The sequence below is a fragment of the Larimichthys crocea genome, chromosome XVII (genome assembly GCF_000972845.2).
Source record: "Larimichthys crocea isolate SSNF chromosome XVII, L_crocea_2.0, whole genome shotgun sequence".
In the NCBI taxonomy this organism is placed as follows: Eukaryota; Metazoa; Chordata; class Actinopteri; family Sciaenidae; genus Larimichthys; species Larimichthys crocea.
In genome coordinates this window covers 28,515,914-28,532,845 of record NC_040027.1, presented here as the reverse complement: position 1 = coordinate 28,532,845, position 16,932 = coordinate 28,515,914, and the positions used below count along the sequence as shown (strand labels likewise).

The 16,932-nt window shown below is 40.3% G+C and overlaps 2 protein-coding genes across 7 annotated transcripts in view; both read left to right on the top strand.

Moving 5' to 3' along the window:
* Nucleotides 1-274: 274 nt before the first annotated feature.
* Nucleotides 275-11,787, top strand: uhrf1 (ubiquitin-like with PHD and ring finger domains 1). Of its 2 annotated transcripts, none has more exons than XM_010742153.3 (17): nt 275-426; nt 2,303-2,465; nt 2,882-3,148; nt 4,277-4,428; nt 5,291-5,506; nt 5,850-5,965; nt 6,144-6,330; nt 6,735-6,858; nt 7,068-7,175; nt 7,280-7,384; nt 7,834-7,940; nt 8,017-8,179; nt 8,347-8,484; nt 8,708-8,810; nt 8,974-9,122; nt 9,412-9,510; nt 9,966-11,787. In XM_010742153.3, the coding sequence occupies exons 1-17, from the start codon at nt 278-280 to the stop codon at nt 10,110-10,112; spliced, it is 2,493 nt and encodes an 830-aa protein (XP_010740455.2). In that variant the 5' UTR covers nt 275-277; the 3' UTR covers nt 10,113-11,787. The 2 variants fall into 2 exon arrangements, with proteins under 2 accessions (XP_010740455.2, XP_027146286.1); XM_027290485.1 differs by having other exon boundaries at nt 314-426; nt 2,308-2,465; nt 9,966-10,112.
* A 500-nt stretch (nt 11,788-12,287) lies between these two features.
* Nucleotides 12,288-16,932, top strand: part of kdm4b (lysine (K)-specific demethylase 4B) — a 42,436-nt gene continuing 37,791 nt past the window's right edge. For 3 of the 5 annotated variants that reach the window (XM_010742166.3, XM_019261200.2, XM_027290117.1), the window contains exons 1-2: nt 12,290-12,425; nt 16,066-16,500. In XM_010742166.3, the coding sequence (XP_010740468.2) occupies nt 16,093-16,500 (408 nt within the window). In that variant the 5' untranslated portion in view covers nt 12,290-12,425; nt 16,066-16,092. The other 2 variants (XM_019261203.2, XM_027290118.1) reach the window with 2 other exon arrangements.

Sequence of the window (16,932 nt, the reverse complement as noted above, 5' to 3'; positions counted from 1 at the left end):
CGAAGCAGTCATACGTCAGACATGATAAACAGCGCTGCCAGAGAGGTTGTTTACCAGAACTACCATCTGTCTCTCTGGGTTACCGGTTTTACAGGGGCGCCACGTGATCTCGCGATAGCTGCTGTTGGAGGCGAGCTGCACCCACGAGAATGTCATTTCGCGCGCTGAGGCTAAGCTCCAGTCACATTCTAGACGGACAGCTCCGCTGGCCAATCAGCTCGATTCGCTTAGAGGCAATCAGCCAATGAGGAGACAGACCTTTTAGAGCAGGCGGGATATGAAAGTCTTGAAGAATAACTCATTGATCAATCTCCAACAAGGCATAGAGTTGGTCGTGCAAACCTTGCATAGAAGTTATTCAGGGGGAAAACGTGCGCTTTACTCCTTAAACGTCAATTTATTGTTTTTACTTGGACGAGCAAACAGGTAAAGCAGTTTTTTCCTCATGTTCTGATAACTTTTGAAATTGTACTCATTGATATCTTTACTCAGGAGCTAGCTTACTATGGTTAGCTGACTTGACAAAGTCCTACCTCGTTTCTGTTTGGCTTAACACGCTGCACCAAGTTCCCCTGCAAGCTAAATATTAAAACCAAAATAAAACCAACGCCTGTGGTCACCGGGGAAGCTCTCGTGCTGTTGAATGTGTTGTTTTTAAAAAAATAGTAACACACCAGTTGAAAGCTCTGTAACAATAAGTTGTAACGTGGTTTGCTGTAGCTAAGCATTGATGGGTGGGTGATGAACCCGATGAAGCGAGCTGTTTGTTTTGTGTTGTTTGTCTGTAGTAGAGCTGCAGAAGCACATGGTGACATTTCAGCTAGCTTTGCCACTCCACCGCTTCCTGTGAAGCAAAACAAATAACGCTAACCTTAAAAACAGATTGCTTATTTTCCTGTTTTCCCGCATTGGCTTGCGATGAATTGGCCCGTGTTTTTGAAAAGGGGGGGAAAAATGCTATCCGTGAAATAGCGGGTCTGTAGGTGTGCAGGGAGTAGTTTGTCTTCGATGTTATTACTCGTGTTTTGTTCACCGCTGTTGGTTTATGTGGAGCCAGCGGAGCGAACAGGACCTCAGCTGAGAGCGCAAAAGTAAAAGGCAGGCAGCCGTCGAGCCTCGCCGATTAATCATAACAAATCACGACCTGTGCTGGCGGATGATCGTTTTTACTGTCAAAATAATCGATACCGAGCCACATACGCGCTAGTATTTCAGTGTGTTTTATTGTCAGAGAGCGAAGGCACATTGTTTGCTAGCGCTCCCTCCCGTCCGGATGTGCTTGCTTTTAAAAGAACTGGGAGTGGCCTGCAGCTCAGTTTCCCGCACTGTATTTAAATCAGCTTGTTCCCTCCCTTTCTGATGTTCTGTTGAAGTGACAGCCCAGTGCTGACAGCAGTACAATACAGCCCTGATCATATTTCTGCTACACGGAATCATTCAGTGCGTTCTCTGGATCAAGTTGAATTTGGAAAAAACATCTAAAATGAAAACATTTCATGCACTTTCAACAATGTCCTCAGTGTTTAGTTTGAAAAGCATTAACCCAGCGTGTTAAAATGCTGGCTTTGTGTGGTTTGAAGGGTGAAACAATGGTTAAAGATTCATTTTCATTCATTTTGAAACTTTGTCCATTGCAAGGATGCAAGAAATTTGTTTTTGACAATGTTCACAAGGGGGGAAAAACAAAGTGGAAGTAAGCAAAGGTGCTGTAAGGACATGTTTGATTGCAAAGTTAATCCCCAAACTTATTCTTTGAATCCTTTAAAAAGTGGTTGTGTACCTATCTAGTGTCATTTTGCATTGTCTGAACAGACTCAGCATGTCTGCTCTAATTTGCATATGCAAATGAAAGCCCAGGACATTATGCTATGAATCAAGACAAACAATAATGCTTGTGTGTATTGATATTTCTCTATCAATACATGGAATTAACAGTGAAAGTTAAGACTTTATTGTAATATAAACTGAAAAGATCTACACTACTGTGCTTCTTTTGGCAGAACATACTGGAACAAGTTTAGATTGATGCATGTGACAAACTGTCAAGTCTTATTTAAGCATTAGGCTTGATCTATACAGAGATACTTTATTAATCCCTCAAGGGATACACGTTTATTTCATGTGTTACTCTTGTTTCCTCAGGTGGTTAAAGTTTGCAACACTGGTTAGCTTCTGATCATGGAAGTGAACATATTATGATCAAATGATCCGTTAAACATGATTGCATTGCTTACATGACTGAAATTACTTACAATATCTAGTCATATAATTGCAATGGGTTGTTGTGTGGCTGTTGACACAGGGCAGCTGCAATGTGGATTCAAGTTCGTACAATGGATGGGAAGGAAACCCACCGGGTGGATTCCCTGTCCAAACTCACCAAGGTGGATGAGCTGCGTGTCAAAATCATGGAGCTTTTTAAGGTGGAGCCAGAGAGGCAGAGGCTGTTCTACCGCGGCAAGCAGGTGAGGCAGCCGGATTAACATTTTGTCAGGAGACGTGTCCTGGATGATGTTGATGGTGCTATTTGTGTCCAAGTAAATTTGGTTATTCAAATTATTATTATTTTTTTTTCCCTTTTTAAAAATAAATAAATACATAAAACAACTCTGGACTATAATTATCAGTCTCAGATAACCGGTAATAAACAGGTAATAGTAGTAGCTCATTCATGATTGCTGCTTTAACACTTACTGAAACATAAAATGCATCAAGTACAAAACATGCAATAGCTAAAAAGCATTTGAATACAAATAAAATTAGGAATAAATCTAAAAATATTAGAGTGCACTTTAACTGGAAAAAAAGATCTGAAACAAAAACAATTTGATGTGCTGCTTTTACCCCTTTGTAACAGTGTCCATATTTTGGTTTGTTTCAGATGGAGGATGGCCACACCATATTTGACTACAACGTGGGCCTAAACGACATAGTGCAGCTGCTTGTCAGGCAGAAGGCGCCCCCTGTTGATGTCGTCAAAAGCAAGGACAAAGAAGCTGAGCTCTCCGACTCTGATTCTGGTTGTGGCTCAACCCAGAGTGAGTCTGACAAGAGCTCAACTCACGGCGAGGTAGAGGGTCAGACTGCCGGCACTTCTGCCCAGACAAACACCCCAGAGCTCGTCGATCCGGGGTTTGGATTTTACAAGGTGGGTTTTAAAGCTGGCTGTTGGCATCGAGTTTTGAAAGGCTGTAAAGGTCCACCTGGACGTCATGACGCATGGTCAAATGACATGTGCTGGCCCCAATTACATAAATGACCTTTGTGCGTGATGTTGCATTGGGTCTAAGACTTCTCACACTTCTGGACACATTTCATTTTGATTTGATTAATCCCTCTAACAACTGTAGTCCTGTGAAAACCACCAGATAATTATTCTATCACCACATTAAGTCATCCTCACAGTTGTGTAGGCCACTTTGCATTAAAGGGGTATAAATAAACAGGTATGCTGTCAAGTGCTCTCACTGCCCTTGACTATAAAACCTATAAACATCACAAACAAACATCCGTCACTATGAATTCAGCTGCGAGTGTACTCCTCCATCCACCCATACCTTTCCAAGGTTAGACTTTGGGAGGAGGGGTGTGAACCAGGACTGACCCAGACTTCATGCAGCAGTTGGCCAGCTGTGTGGGGGTGAGAAAGGAGCCAGAACTTCCTGAACTTCTTTAGCCCTCTTTTTAGATTTATTGCAGTTATTTGACACTTTTTGCATGTACAATCAACTGCAACACTAATAAAGCCCCCCCCCCTGCTCTCTGAAGGCTAGCTTTTCTGGCTGGACGTGAGTTTGAACTACTGCTTTGTACTACTTAATGTTTTATGTGATGCTGCAGAATCAAAGTCCACTATGTATGTGACTTATAAAACTGTAAGATGTTTTATATTAGCATAAAATCCCCATTTTTAACTTTAACGTTTTGAGTTTTTGTCAAATACATTTGCCTTACTTGGAGTTGTGTGGCCTTGACCACAGTAATATTTAAAAAGTATTAAAGTAATGCCTACCTCTGCAGACTATCTTACAGGCTGTTTTTATTGTCCACTTTAGTGTGTGTGTATGCAGGTATAGAGGCTGGATTGTATTCTGTCTATTTAACTCAACTTCTTACAGACATTATGTATGTTTTTGATATGTGTGAGCATAAAGCCTGGTGACAAATATTCAGATGAGCCCTTTTGCAATAAACACACAAACGGAACATGAACTTCCTTGAGGTTCTTACCATTTGCAATCTGATCTTGCTAACTTTTTCCTTTGTGTGTTTGAAGATCAATGAGCTGGTTGATGCAAGGGACTTGAACATGGGGGCGTGGTTTGAGGCCCAGATCGTGAATGTTACTAAGACAACAAAGACTCCTGAAGAGGCCGCTGAGGCACAGCCAGCAGAGGAGGAGATACTATACCATGTTAAATATGAAGAGTAAGAATCATTTTTCTGGTTATTTGTGATAATTTTCCCCCCCTCTTTTCATCCTTTTCCCCCATTTCTTTAGGAAACCTTTAGATTGTAGAGTCTTTTCTACAACTATGTTTTTAAAAACAAAAAAATTAAATTAGGAAAAAGAATTGGGCTGGTTCGCAGACTCGATAACCACATAGGCACCGATAAAATCTTTATCAGTTGCCATAACCATCTGCCTGCAATGTAGAGCTTTGTTTTCAGTGTCAGGTATTATAGTCACAGAAGGAAAAACTTAATGATTTGAAAGAGAATTTAAAAGTACAACTGAACATAATTGATATAATGGGCAATAAAAGATTTTTAATGTTGGTGGGGTAATGTTATCTCTCGGGCACAATGAGCATATTTTTTAAGTGATAATACTCAGGTACCAAATGCAATACAGAAGAGAAATTTTCACACTCTGAACCTTGAATTGACCCGCTCTGGAGGTTATTCAGGTTATATTTTTAATCAAGGCCAGAGTTTGCTTGCTAGAATACTAATGTGTGTGCAAATATGTGAAAGACGCCAAATAGTTTAGAAGGCACCGCACTAATGTAGACCACTAAACACTGTCACCAGTTAGACTTAAAATAAACTGGTGATAATCTACTACCAATGTAAACTGACCATGCGCTGCTGCAGCTTCTCATGAAAAGCTTAAAACGCATGACACACATGCTTTGTAATACTAGATGTTGTTTGTCACGTCTGCTGCACTTCTCATACATTCAGCTACGCTCCCAGGCAGCACTGTGGAAGTGTAGGAAGCACCTGTGGTGGTGTGTGGCTTGCATCCCAACTGCAAACTGATACGGTATTACATTTACTATTGCAGCTACCCAGAGAACGGGGTGGTTCCGTTGCTGGTCAAGGATGTTCGTCCACGGGCTCGTACAGTGTATCAGTGGCACCAGCTGGAGGCAGGAATGATCGTCATGGTCAACTACAACCCAGACGACCCCAAGGAGCGTGGCTACTGGTACGACGCAAAGATCCAGAGGAAGAGGGAGACGCGTACCCAGCGAGAGGTCTATGCCAAAATTCTCCTTGGGTAAGGGTGTTGCCTGTTATGGTTTAATTGCATAACTTTGTAGCACACAAAGTAAAGGGAACTATTGTGCTGCAGTGGCAATCATCATCTTGTGGTCTCCAAGTTTGTTTGTTTTTTTGCGTGTCACAGTCGCAGGTGGGGGTATTAATTTCCTGCTGTGGTATCAAAGATTGCAGAATGTGATACTATGTACTCGTACTATACTATGTAGACAAATGATGTACAGTTGTCTCTTGATTATTGTTTATTGCCTTACTTTTGTTACATACTCAGTTTCTTTATTTGCAGTTTGTTGTTCCTGCAGAGTTTCATGTTTTATTTATTTTTTTTAATCTGTTTTCAGTGATGCTGGTGACTCGCTCAATGACTGTCGGATCATGTTCCTGACTGAAATCTACAAAATTGAGGAGCCAGGTTCTCCAGGTGACACGCCAGCTGGATCTGAGAGTCCGCTGAAAAGTAGGTTCATGGCTTAGAGGTTTAAATTGTGTGTTAATAGCTACTGACATTTGAATTTTGACTTGCATCATCAGGATTTTGAATCTAGTCTGTGTAAACATTTGATGTTAATTGATACATATGAAACATGCCATACCCCATCCTGTGAAATACATAACATAATGTCTGTATTCTCCAGGATCAAATGGACCTGAGTGCAAGCATTGTAAGGATGATCCCAAGAAAAACTGCCAGTGGTGTAACTGCCATATCTGTGGCATCAAGCAGGATCCTGACAAACAGTTGCTGTGTGATGAATGTGACATGGCCTATCACACTTACTGCCTGAACCCTCCGCTCACCTCCATCCCAGAAGACGAGGACTGGTCAGTAGGACGAGATACAGAACTCCCTGCACTCATTAGACACATTCAGACAGATATATGTATGACGTTTGCTTGAATATTAACTTTGGGAGTTACGTTAAATATGTCATGTTGATGACAGCTGTGTCGAAATGGGATTTTTTTTCAAATGCACTTAACATGAACCTAAATTATACTGTTTGTATTTGTATAAAGTCAGTGATGTATTGAGATGCTTCAGAGTTTAATGTGTGAAATAGTTAAAACGTGATGTATCAGAGTTATTTGCCTGAAACAAACTGAGCATGAATGTGTTTTTGTTACTCAAAAAACAACAGGCCCAAATGCAGATTCCAGGTCATGTTTATGATAGTCAGTTGCACTTGGCTTGACCTTTACTCTACCTGTCATACTGTTTTGGTTAGGTATTGCCCAGGTTGCCGTAATGACGCCAGTGAGGTTGTGTTAGCTGGAGAGAAGCTGAAGGAGAGCAAGAAGAAAGCTAAAATGGCATCTGCCAGCTCCTCCAGCCAGAGGGACTGGGGGAAGGTGAGTGCTGATACAATGCTGCCTGGCTGTTCGTAACATTGTTGAAATAACAAACTGCTATTTTATACCACAGTGATTGCATATCAACATTGGTTACAGTATGTTGTGGGAAAGGAGCTTACATGCTCACTGTCGTTGTAGACAACCAGCTACAGTACTATACTTGACTGACATCTTCAAATGCAAATGATGTGCTCCTCTCCCTCCAGGGAATGGCTTGTGTTGGTCGAACCAAGCAATGCACCATTGTCCCGTCCAACCATTACGGCCCGATCCCCGGCATCCCTGTCGGTTCCCTGTGGAAGTTCAGAGTGCAGGTCAGTACACGAAACTGCACAGTTAAAATGCATAAACAACACAAACGTTTCGAGGTGGTTTGTTCCAATGGCAGGCAATAATGTTTAAATTCTGACTTTTCTAGGTCAGTGAATCTGGCGTCCACAGACCACACGTAGCCGGGATTCATGGCAGGAGCAACGATGGTGCCTACTCTCTGGTCCTTGCAGGAGGCTATGAGGATGATGTGGTATGCTGTCTCTCTTTTAAAAAAAAGAAATAAATTAAATAAAATGTAATATCTAAAAAATGATGAGGATATCCTTCAACAGGCACAATAGCTGTGTACAGAATATTGCAGTTTGGACACTTGGGATGACAATTATAAACTGTAAACGTATGAAGAATATAGATCTAGGAGGATGTAAGAAACTTCCAGGTAGTACCAAACCAATAGGATCTGTGCCATAGACTCCAGACAGACGCTAGAGGCAAAGTGTAGGCACACAGTCATACGGACAGGAGAAATGAAACACAACGGAAGGGAAGAGGTTGTAGCTTCTGGAGAATGAAGGTCTAGATCCAAACCCTGGTTGGTTGAAGTTGCTGAATGCTATTTCCAGGGAAATGTGAACAAACTAGTTTGGCAGATTTCATACAAGTGGTAATGTCTGTAATCTTTGACGTCTCACTTTGTAGGATGATGGCAATGAGTTCACTTACACTGGCTCTGGAGGGCGTGATCTCTCTGGAAACAAGAGGACTGCTGAGCAATCCTGTGATCAGACACTGACCCACATGAACCGGTATGACCCTAAAGGACATCGTATTATAACTGCTGCAGTTTTGTTTTGCATATCTAAAAAATTTGCTCCTTATCAGGGCGCTGGCTCTCAACTGCAACATCCCTGTCAATGACAAAAATGGAGCAGAGGCAAAGAACTGGAAGGAAGGCAAACCGGTGAGAGTGGTGCGCAGCTGCAAGGGTCGCAAGCACAGCAAATACAGCCCTGAGGAAGGAAACCGATACGATGGCATATATAAGGTATGAAGAACTGGCTGAACAGTTATGCCAGTAGATAAACTGGTTTACCTGCAAAGATGGCCTAAAATAACACTCAGTTCACCAGAACTGGCAACATCTACCTTCAAGTTTGAATAACTCGTGTTTGATTAATGGTCTTGTAACTTTGTGTCGTTGGCTTCCTTCAGGTGGTGAAGTACTGGCCAGACAAGGGCAAGTCTGGCTTCTTGGTGTGGAGGTATCTGCTTAAGCGTGATGACGATGAGCCAGCACCATGGACCAGAGATGGCAAGGAACGCATCAAGAAGCTCGGTCTCACCATGCAGGTAGAGATGATCATTCAGTCCACATTAGACCAAGAGGGTATCAGTACTGTGTTTTCAGCACTGTTGGGACGTAATCAGCTCATGAGCTCTGCATCATTAAAGCATAAATATCTCAAATGTTTAAACTTAGACTAACATTTCTTTGTAACATGTTAATGAGCATGCAAATGTTAGGTCTGCTCATTAAAAATGTTTTTATTAAATTGTCTCAAACTTGTTCCAGTATCCTGCTGGTTATCAGAAAGAAAAAGAGAACAAAAATGAAGTGGAGGAAGAGGCGGCGACACCCAGCAAGGCGAAGAGGAAGAGAAAATCTCAGGGCAGCGGTAAGTTCTGTGTGCGTGTGTGGGTGTTTGTTTTTTTTTGTTTTTGTTTAAAAAATATATTAGTATTTAGTCACACATAATCAGTCATGTATACATGTAATCAACCACCTTTTTATACTCCATAATTCCTTGAGTGAATTTAAAATGGCTTTCTTTCTGTCAGAATCCGCAAAGACCTCACCAGCCAAGGCTCCCAAGAAAATAAAGGTAGAAGTGTACAAGCTTACCAAGGAGCAGAAATCCCTCATCAAGAATGACGAGGCAAACAAGAAAGTGTGGGATGAAGCCATGGAGTCACTGTCACTTGGACCGGTGAGGATGTTTGAAAACTAACGAAGTTGGGAATCTAGCCTTGATTTTTCTGAACCACTTTAACACCTAGTATGAAAAGCTTGGATGATGCTTTCACTGCTACATGTTTCTGCTATTTGAATCCACACTTTGAATGACTTTGTTTCCATTTGGGTATTTGATTTTGGCACAACAGAAGAGCTTGATGCAAATGATACCTGAGGAACTGTATCTCACTTATTAAAACTAATAGAGCAGGCTGTCTGTCCAATTCTTCTGTAAAACACATTTAATGTTTTTGTTTCTGCAGAAATTCTTGAGCAAAGTTGAAGAAGTTTTCCTCTGCATTTGCTGCCAAGAAGTGGTCTATCAGCCTATCACCACAGAGTGCCAACACAATGTCTGCAGGGTGAGAAACTAATTGTTTTGGGATCCCATGTAAACTATGGAAAGTTGATTTGATTACATTTGCAACTTAGTAGTTGGTGCAAAAATGATAAACAAGACTGCAGTCTGTAGGTACATTTAATGTATGTGTGCATACAAAAGTAAAAAAACAAGACTTTTCCATGTTTTTATTTAGTTACTGAATCATAACTGAACTTAAACAGTAAAGCAGTCTTTTCAGTGAATCATGACCTTTTTGAGATGCGTGTTTTTTGTTTTGCAGTCATCGTGGGGTTAGAAAGGTTATCATAAATGTCATGGTAGCTTTTAATCTATCAACAAATCCCTACTTTACACCTGCCTCTGACACACGTCAGATGACATTCTGTGTAATGCAGGACACGACCAGCTATCCAAGGTTACAAAGGACAATGAATCTTAAATCACTTTATCTTACTTTATTTCTTTTCACTCCAGGAATGCCTGCAGCGGTCCTTCAAAGCAGAGGTGTACACCTGCCCGGCCTGCAGGCACGACCTGGGCAAAAACTACTCCATGGCTGTCAACAAACCCCTGCAAGACATTCTAAGTCAGTTTTTCCCAGGGTACAGCAGTGGGCGATGATCATTGGTTCTGCATACTCAGTGCTCGAGAAAACACGATGTAAACTGTAAGGGGAATTTTCAGTATAGGCAATAAAGAATCAGTTTCTCTTAATATATTTTTATGACTATAAAACTACAATTTTTGTGGACTTCAGTGCTACCATTTTTCACCTTGGATCTGCCATGAGGCGTAGTTGATGATAAATTGAAAATTCCTTTGTAACTGTACCATTACACCGTTAATACCTTCAAACATCATTTTTACTCCCAGCGTTTCGTTTTGTTCCATTAACTAATGCTAATGTTATCCATATTGTAAAATGTTACTTAACTAAATCCCTCCATATCTAGTAATCCTTAAGAACATTAAGTCAAAAGTGGTTTAGCCGTTTGCCCAACTTGTTTGGAGATTCTTTTGTACATGGCCTTTATTAGAATCTGCATCGTAGCTGGTCTGCCGTTAGTTTGGGTGGGGTTGGTTGTCATGTTGGTGCAATTTTTACAGAATCTCATTATGCAGTTGTTGGTCTACATTCAAATCTGACCTGGAAAGCTGTTGTCTCCTACAGCTATGTCTGTACTTGTTTGTTTGTTTGCAAACACGATAGCTTGATTTCCTGTTAAATCATTTGACAAACTAGAGAAAAATAGACTATTGAGATTATATTGATTTGACAGGACTTCCAGATGTGACACTTTGTTTGTTTGTCCTGGCATGATCAGACGATTGAAATTGTACCAACATATTTTTTTTTTTTTTTTCGAAAAGAAGCTTCCTGAAGCTAAAAGCTGCTCTGTAAAATGTCGAACATACAAACAAACTGAACCACTCGTTCAGCTACCTCTTCAGCAGTGTGAGAGGAAGTGTCTCGTCAGGGAGCGGTGTCATCAAATGTGGTTGGCTCTTGTGTATTGGTTCCTCATATTTTATATTTTGTAAACAAAGTTTGAGGAATTTGGTTTTCAAAAATTTGTATGAAGTTGATAAAACATTTGAAAGCTTAAACCCGATGGATTCTTAAAGCCATTATATTCTGCTATATATATATATTTGGATTTCCCCTTGATTTTTAAAAGGTTCACTTTGATAAAGCCCAAAGAAACAAGTGCTTAACCAAGTGTGTAATGTAGGGCGCCCATATATCTAGATCTTTAGACATTGTCCCTGATACTCAAACCTAATTGAGTCTAGAAACTTTATTTGTATCTTTCTGCTAAAATTTGTACTTTTTATTCATCTTTTATAATCTATTACTGCCATCTGTGAGGGGTGGGGGGGTGGGGGGCTGTTGAGTCAGATTTTTATGTCTCCTGTGGTCACTTGTAATACCTGACCATATTTTTTTACAAAATGTTGGCTTTGCGTTAATTCCACACACTGCTCCTGAAATTTCATAATAAATCAGCTAAATTATCTGAATTTGTTATATTACTTTTGCCGTTTGCCTTTTTGTCTTTCTAATGAATATATGGTGTTGAATTTCACCAGCAGTGTGCGACGGCGTCCATCCACATGCCAGCATTTTGAGTTTTTAACGGATAGACAAAGATTTGCATAGACAGGGAAATGTATATTTTCAGAAATTGTATAATTTTTAGTTCATTTTTAGTTTTGATATGTAGTTTTAGAATTGCTTGCACATGTTTGGTGCAAAGATTTGTCAATACATTTTCAGTGTTATTCAATAAAAAAAGTGAAAATGATTTGTTTGTTGTTTTGTACTGAAATTGACTGAACATTAATCTTATCACATAATTATGACATTAATCCACATTCTTGGATGCTTCAGTTATGACATTGAGGTAGAGGATATACTGGATCTTGTTTGTATTAAAAGGCACAAAGACTTATACAATGACACATTTTAAGCACAAAACTGATTTGTAAACTTGATGAATGATGTTCAAGGTTTTGGACAAACTCTTAAACTCATACAAGGTCCCTGGGTATTCCGGTAAAACATGTTTTCTTGCACTGAGGGCATTGATCATGCAGGAGCGTCACAGCCTGTAACGAACCCGGCAGTGTCTACGTGAGAGGCGTGCACATCGCTTAAGTACCAGCACCGAGGACGAGTAGTATTGAGCACCTATTTTCATTGGTTGATTTTTGTGTCTATAACCGAATGAACCAATCATATCATCCAATCTGTGACCAACAACCCCGTCATCGGGGAGATCCAACCAATCACGAGGCGTAGTTTGTGAGGTGGGCGTGATCTGTTTAGCCTCAGCTAGCTAATGCTAGAGGGAAATCGATCCAGGGAATTTTTACTTAAACGAAATCAAATCGATTAAACAAAACAGAGAGGACAATACGTGGCTGCAGGAGGTAATACTGCCCAAACGGGGGTTCGTTTTGTTTCGTTCCTGTGACCGCATTCTCGAGTGGTAGCGCTGTGTGGAGTCGTCGCAGTGTTTTGTTTTTTCTAAATGCAGATATGGAAGTAGCTAGCTGCGTTAGCTAAGAATACACAAACGTTAGGACACGGCGACGCGTGCGGTGCGTTTTAACGGCTGCTCTGCGTGTTCGTACAGCTCTGTCAAAGACACGCAGGAGATTAACGTGAGTTACACATTTTACTCCTTTTATACGGCCGAGATCTGCAGTTTTCTGTTCGCTGTCATCTTAGGTGAAATGCTAACAGTTTCATGTTAGTTGTGCAGAGACATGGTCGCCCTTAGCAGCAGCAGCAGCAGCAGCAGCAGCAGCAGCTCCCTTTAAATCGAGCAGCGTCGTTTTACTTTCACAAATACCACAAATGAATTAGCTTTCAAATGCACTCTGTGAATACAACGTAACGCAGCGTGCTGCAGTGTTGAAACAAGTTTCAGGCTCAGCTTGAGTTAAAGAGGACCGTGTAGGCCCCTTTTTGTTGTGGTTAGACAGCTGGGGGTCATGTGGCCTTCCAGCCCCTGAACAGGTCAGTCCGGGTTAAAAAGATGCTCCTTGCTTTTTGAGACAGCGTTTGCAAACAATTTGAATTGTGACCAAGTAAAACTAGCTGCAGATTTTTAACCTGATTGGTTTATGAACAGTTAATTTGTAAGACACGTCTCTCTCTCTCTCTCTCAGAAATGTCATACATTCAGCTAAACCTGCCTTTTTACTCGGCTGTGTTGTTTAACGCTCGAGGCATGCTTCCTGCACTACAGGTGCCTTATGCAAATGACTTGTTGGATTATTTCCATTTGCCTTGCCTTGCAGTAGAGCTCACAGGACGAATAAGTTACCTCCCATCCCTGCTACTGATGCTTTACCTGTTGTGCTTGAATGTTTTGCAAGAATAGCTGCATGCAATGCAATGTGTGTGTTTTATTTTTCTGAAGCCAGAAATTATTTTGGAGACTATCCAAACTATGTGTAAGCAAATGCAGATCTAAAATGTGTTCTCTTCGATAACCATAAAGAAGTGTGGTGAAACACCGAAAGTGGAACATCAAGCCTGTTGCATGTTGGTTGAGGTTTTGGCTGCGTCGTTGACAGTCCCAGTGTTCTTTTTTTTTAAAAACTTTTCACATGTTATAAATTATTCTCATGTGTTTGTTTGAAGATGGTAAAAATGACAGAATAATTGTTAATACATTGCCATTTGTTTCTTGAAAGTTTCAAAAGTTTGACTCGAAATATACAATGTGATTTCCCCCTGCTGACTATTATATTATATATTGATAATATATATCAAGTTATGGCAAGTGAATGCAAATTCACATGTAATGATTCCTGTTTGAACTGATGTTCAAAACAATGAAATGTTGCTTAACAAAATGAATTAGTGTGTTTTTTAAAAGGGAAGAAAAGGAGATAGGAGCCACATAGGATGCATGCTGTATCATGCTGTAAGAAAATGTTTCAGAAATAGCACAACGTTTGAAATTGCATTAAATGTTTTCGTCCAGAATTACGAGGAAAAACGACCTGTTGATAGTTAACAGGGGACCCATTAAGCAAGGGTTAAAACGGCAATACCCTGAAACCTTTTAAAGAACTCAGGGACTTGACCTGAGCATTTTTACTGGTCTAAATTTAGGTCCAGTGTGTAAGATTTAGATGCTCTATTTATAGACTGTGACAGAAGTGGAACATAATATGCATAACTATGTTTCTTAGTCTAAATAATAATACATTTTAAAAAAGTTATGTTTTTTGTTGGGGGTCCTGCTCCAGGGAAGAGCCATGTTGAGCAGGTATATTTCTACAAAAGAAGCACTGACTCTGACCTTTTGCATTCTTGATGTGTGTAGTTCCTTCATTGTGCTAGGAAGGTGAGGATGAAACAATGAGTTTGCAATTTACTTAACTATCATGCTAAATGTTACAAAATCTTAAACAGTGCTCCTTTTATGTAGGGCTACTACAACTAGTAATGCAACTATCAGTTAATCTGTCAATTATTTTTTAAACAATTATTTGTTTAGACAATTAAATGTGAGAGTGTAGTGTAAATGCCCATCACATTTACAATGTTAACATCTCATTACTTTGTACTTTTATCAGACCCCCAAATGCACAGATATTCAGTTTGTAATATAAAAACTAGAAATCGTCAGCTTGGAGGAGCTGAAGACAAAGAATGGATAGTATTTTTTTTTTTTTTTGAAAAAACAACTAATAGATGAATTGACTAATGTCTAGTTAAGCATTAAATTAAGGTTCCTGGTGCACAGTTGATTGCCCTTAAAAAGTCTGTGCTTCAGAGGTAGGGGCCCTGCAACTTTTGTTCGCACACTAAGCAAGCACTCGTTGCCAGTAGTAGAGATGTCCTGTTAGACAAAGTTAAAGGAATAATATGTAATGTATGTACTGTATTAAATCATACAACTACCTTGCTAAGCCATCAGAGATTATGGAAACATGCTAAATTAAAGTACTGGCTTCTTGACAACAATGCTACAACCAGTATGTGTCCCTTTTTGAAATTTCCATTCCAGTGCAGAGCGTCTGTTTGTATTTTGGCTTGCGTGTTCCCACCCAAAGCTACCACTGACACCCTGAGCTGCCAGATATGAAATAAACTTGGCACAAACACAATGTGCTACAGCCATGGAGGCAAGCAAACAAAGTCCATCAACGGAGGTTTATTTGTGCTGAATATAACCGCTGTGAAACAATCATAAAAAAAATTAACTTGAAATCACTTTATTAGAGAATATTAAGTTAAATGAAGGGATCAATAAAAGAAATACATATCTAAGTAAACATTAGTACAGCTTGCAGATGTTTTGTTAGAATGAATTGGTGCCGGTCCAAGTGTCCTGGACGATTTCGATGTAATGAAATCAAATTCCTGTCAAATATTATCTGTATTTATTAAAGCAACATTATGCAAGCAGCTGGTATTTGGCGTGAGTGTAAATTTACCTAAACATGTCATAAATATGGACAGGCGTACAAGTGCACTCATCATACATCAAGCAGTTGCAACAACACTAGACATAGCCATAGCCAAGCTAAAATAATCCTAGTCCCAGATGGTGGCTCGATGACACGCTGAGGCCACCCTGAGCATACTCCTGCACCCCTAGCAGAGAGATTAGTTCATCTCACTCAGTGTTTCAAAGTTAGTCATGTCATTTTAGGAACTCATCTGACATGTTTCAGTTGCTTCAAAATTGTTGCTTGACTGCTCCCAGGAGTGGGCGTGGCTTCAGCACATTCAGCAGACACGCCCCCACAGTCCTGGATCAGAGAGATTATCATTCAAATTTAGCTGGGTGGTTAATAACACTTTCTTCTTTGGTCTGACAAACTCAAAACACGCATTTATTCTTACTTTACATGGGCTTTAAGTAAAGTACAACTTTACACTGTACAAAAGAAACACACCTGAGTAAATGTAGTTACATTTCACTACTGCTAGATGCTTAATTCTTTAACACTTGTATGTTTCTCTACCTTGCTTCTGCTCCCACTTTGGAAATAAGCTGAAATATACTGAACAAACTGTGATTGTCCTTGCTCTCCCATCTAGGTTTACCTGCAACCCCCAAAAGACCCAATGGCTACTGACATGCCCATGGACACGGTGCCGACTCGTCATCCTGCACCTGCCCCAGCCTCACCCACTGACATTGCTCCAGCATCCCCTCCTGCCCGAAGCTCGAGGGCAGCCCAAGACCAGATTCCCACCAAGGAGCCAGCAATAGCTGAGACCCCGGAAACAGCGGTGACCTCAGAACATGATGCTTCTCCAGATCACATCCTGGCTCAGCCTACAGACCCAGATGTGGCGCCAGGTTCTGAGATGCCACCGACCCCTCTGCTGCCACCACTGCCGCCAGCAAGCGCCATGAACGCCAGCTGCAAGATTATGACTTTCCGGCCCACCATGGAGGAGTTCAAAGATTTTGCTAAATACGTTGTCTACATGGAAAGTCAAGGAGCTCATCGTGCTGGCCTGGCAAAAGTGAGCACAGCACACATGCGTACTCTCACAATCACACAGTCCTGTTATGGCTTCTAGTTCAAATGATTATTGTTGTCTAAAACTATCAAATAATATTGACAAATGCCTAACACGACTTACTATAGAATTTGTTTGGTTCTTAAAATAATGAAAACAAATCAACTATTATAAATATTGCATTTATAATGTTAAAATGATTAAAAGCAAGAATATTGACATTTTTTAAATCATTAAATGTTTGGCAATTTATGGTTTATAATCAAACATCAGTGTTCAGTCAAGTAATTTATAGCACCATTTAACATTTGAGACTTGGATGGGCTTTTGATAATAAGCTTATTGAGTTTGAAAATGTAGCTGCACATAGATGCAGGTCATTGTATAACACTTGTCACCTTACTTAATATGAACACAAACGCTAACAGTCTGTCT

Bases quoted from the DNA above. Each gene is read 5' to 3' on its own strand.
- uhrf1 (XM_010742153.3), top strand. From the start codon at position 278: ATGAAAGTCTTGAAGAATAACTCATTGATCAATCTCCAACAAGGCATA. The intron at 5,507-5,849 runs GTAAGGGTGTTG...ATCTGTTTTCAG, and splicing joins TATGCCAAAATTCTCCTTGG to TGATGCTGGTGACTCGCTCA. The intron at 6,331-6,734 runs GTCAGTAGGACG...TGTTTTGGTTAG, and splicing joins ATCCCAGAAGACGAGGACTG to GTATTGCCCAGGTTGCCGTA.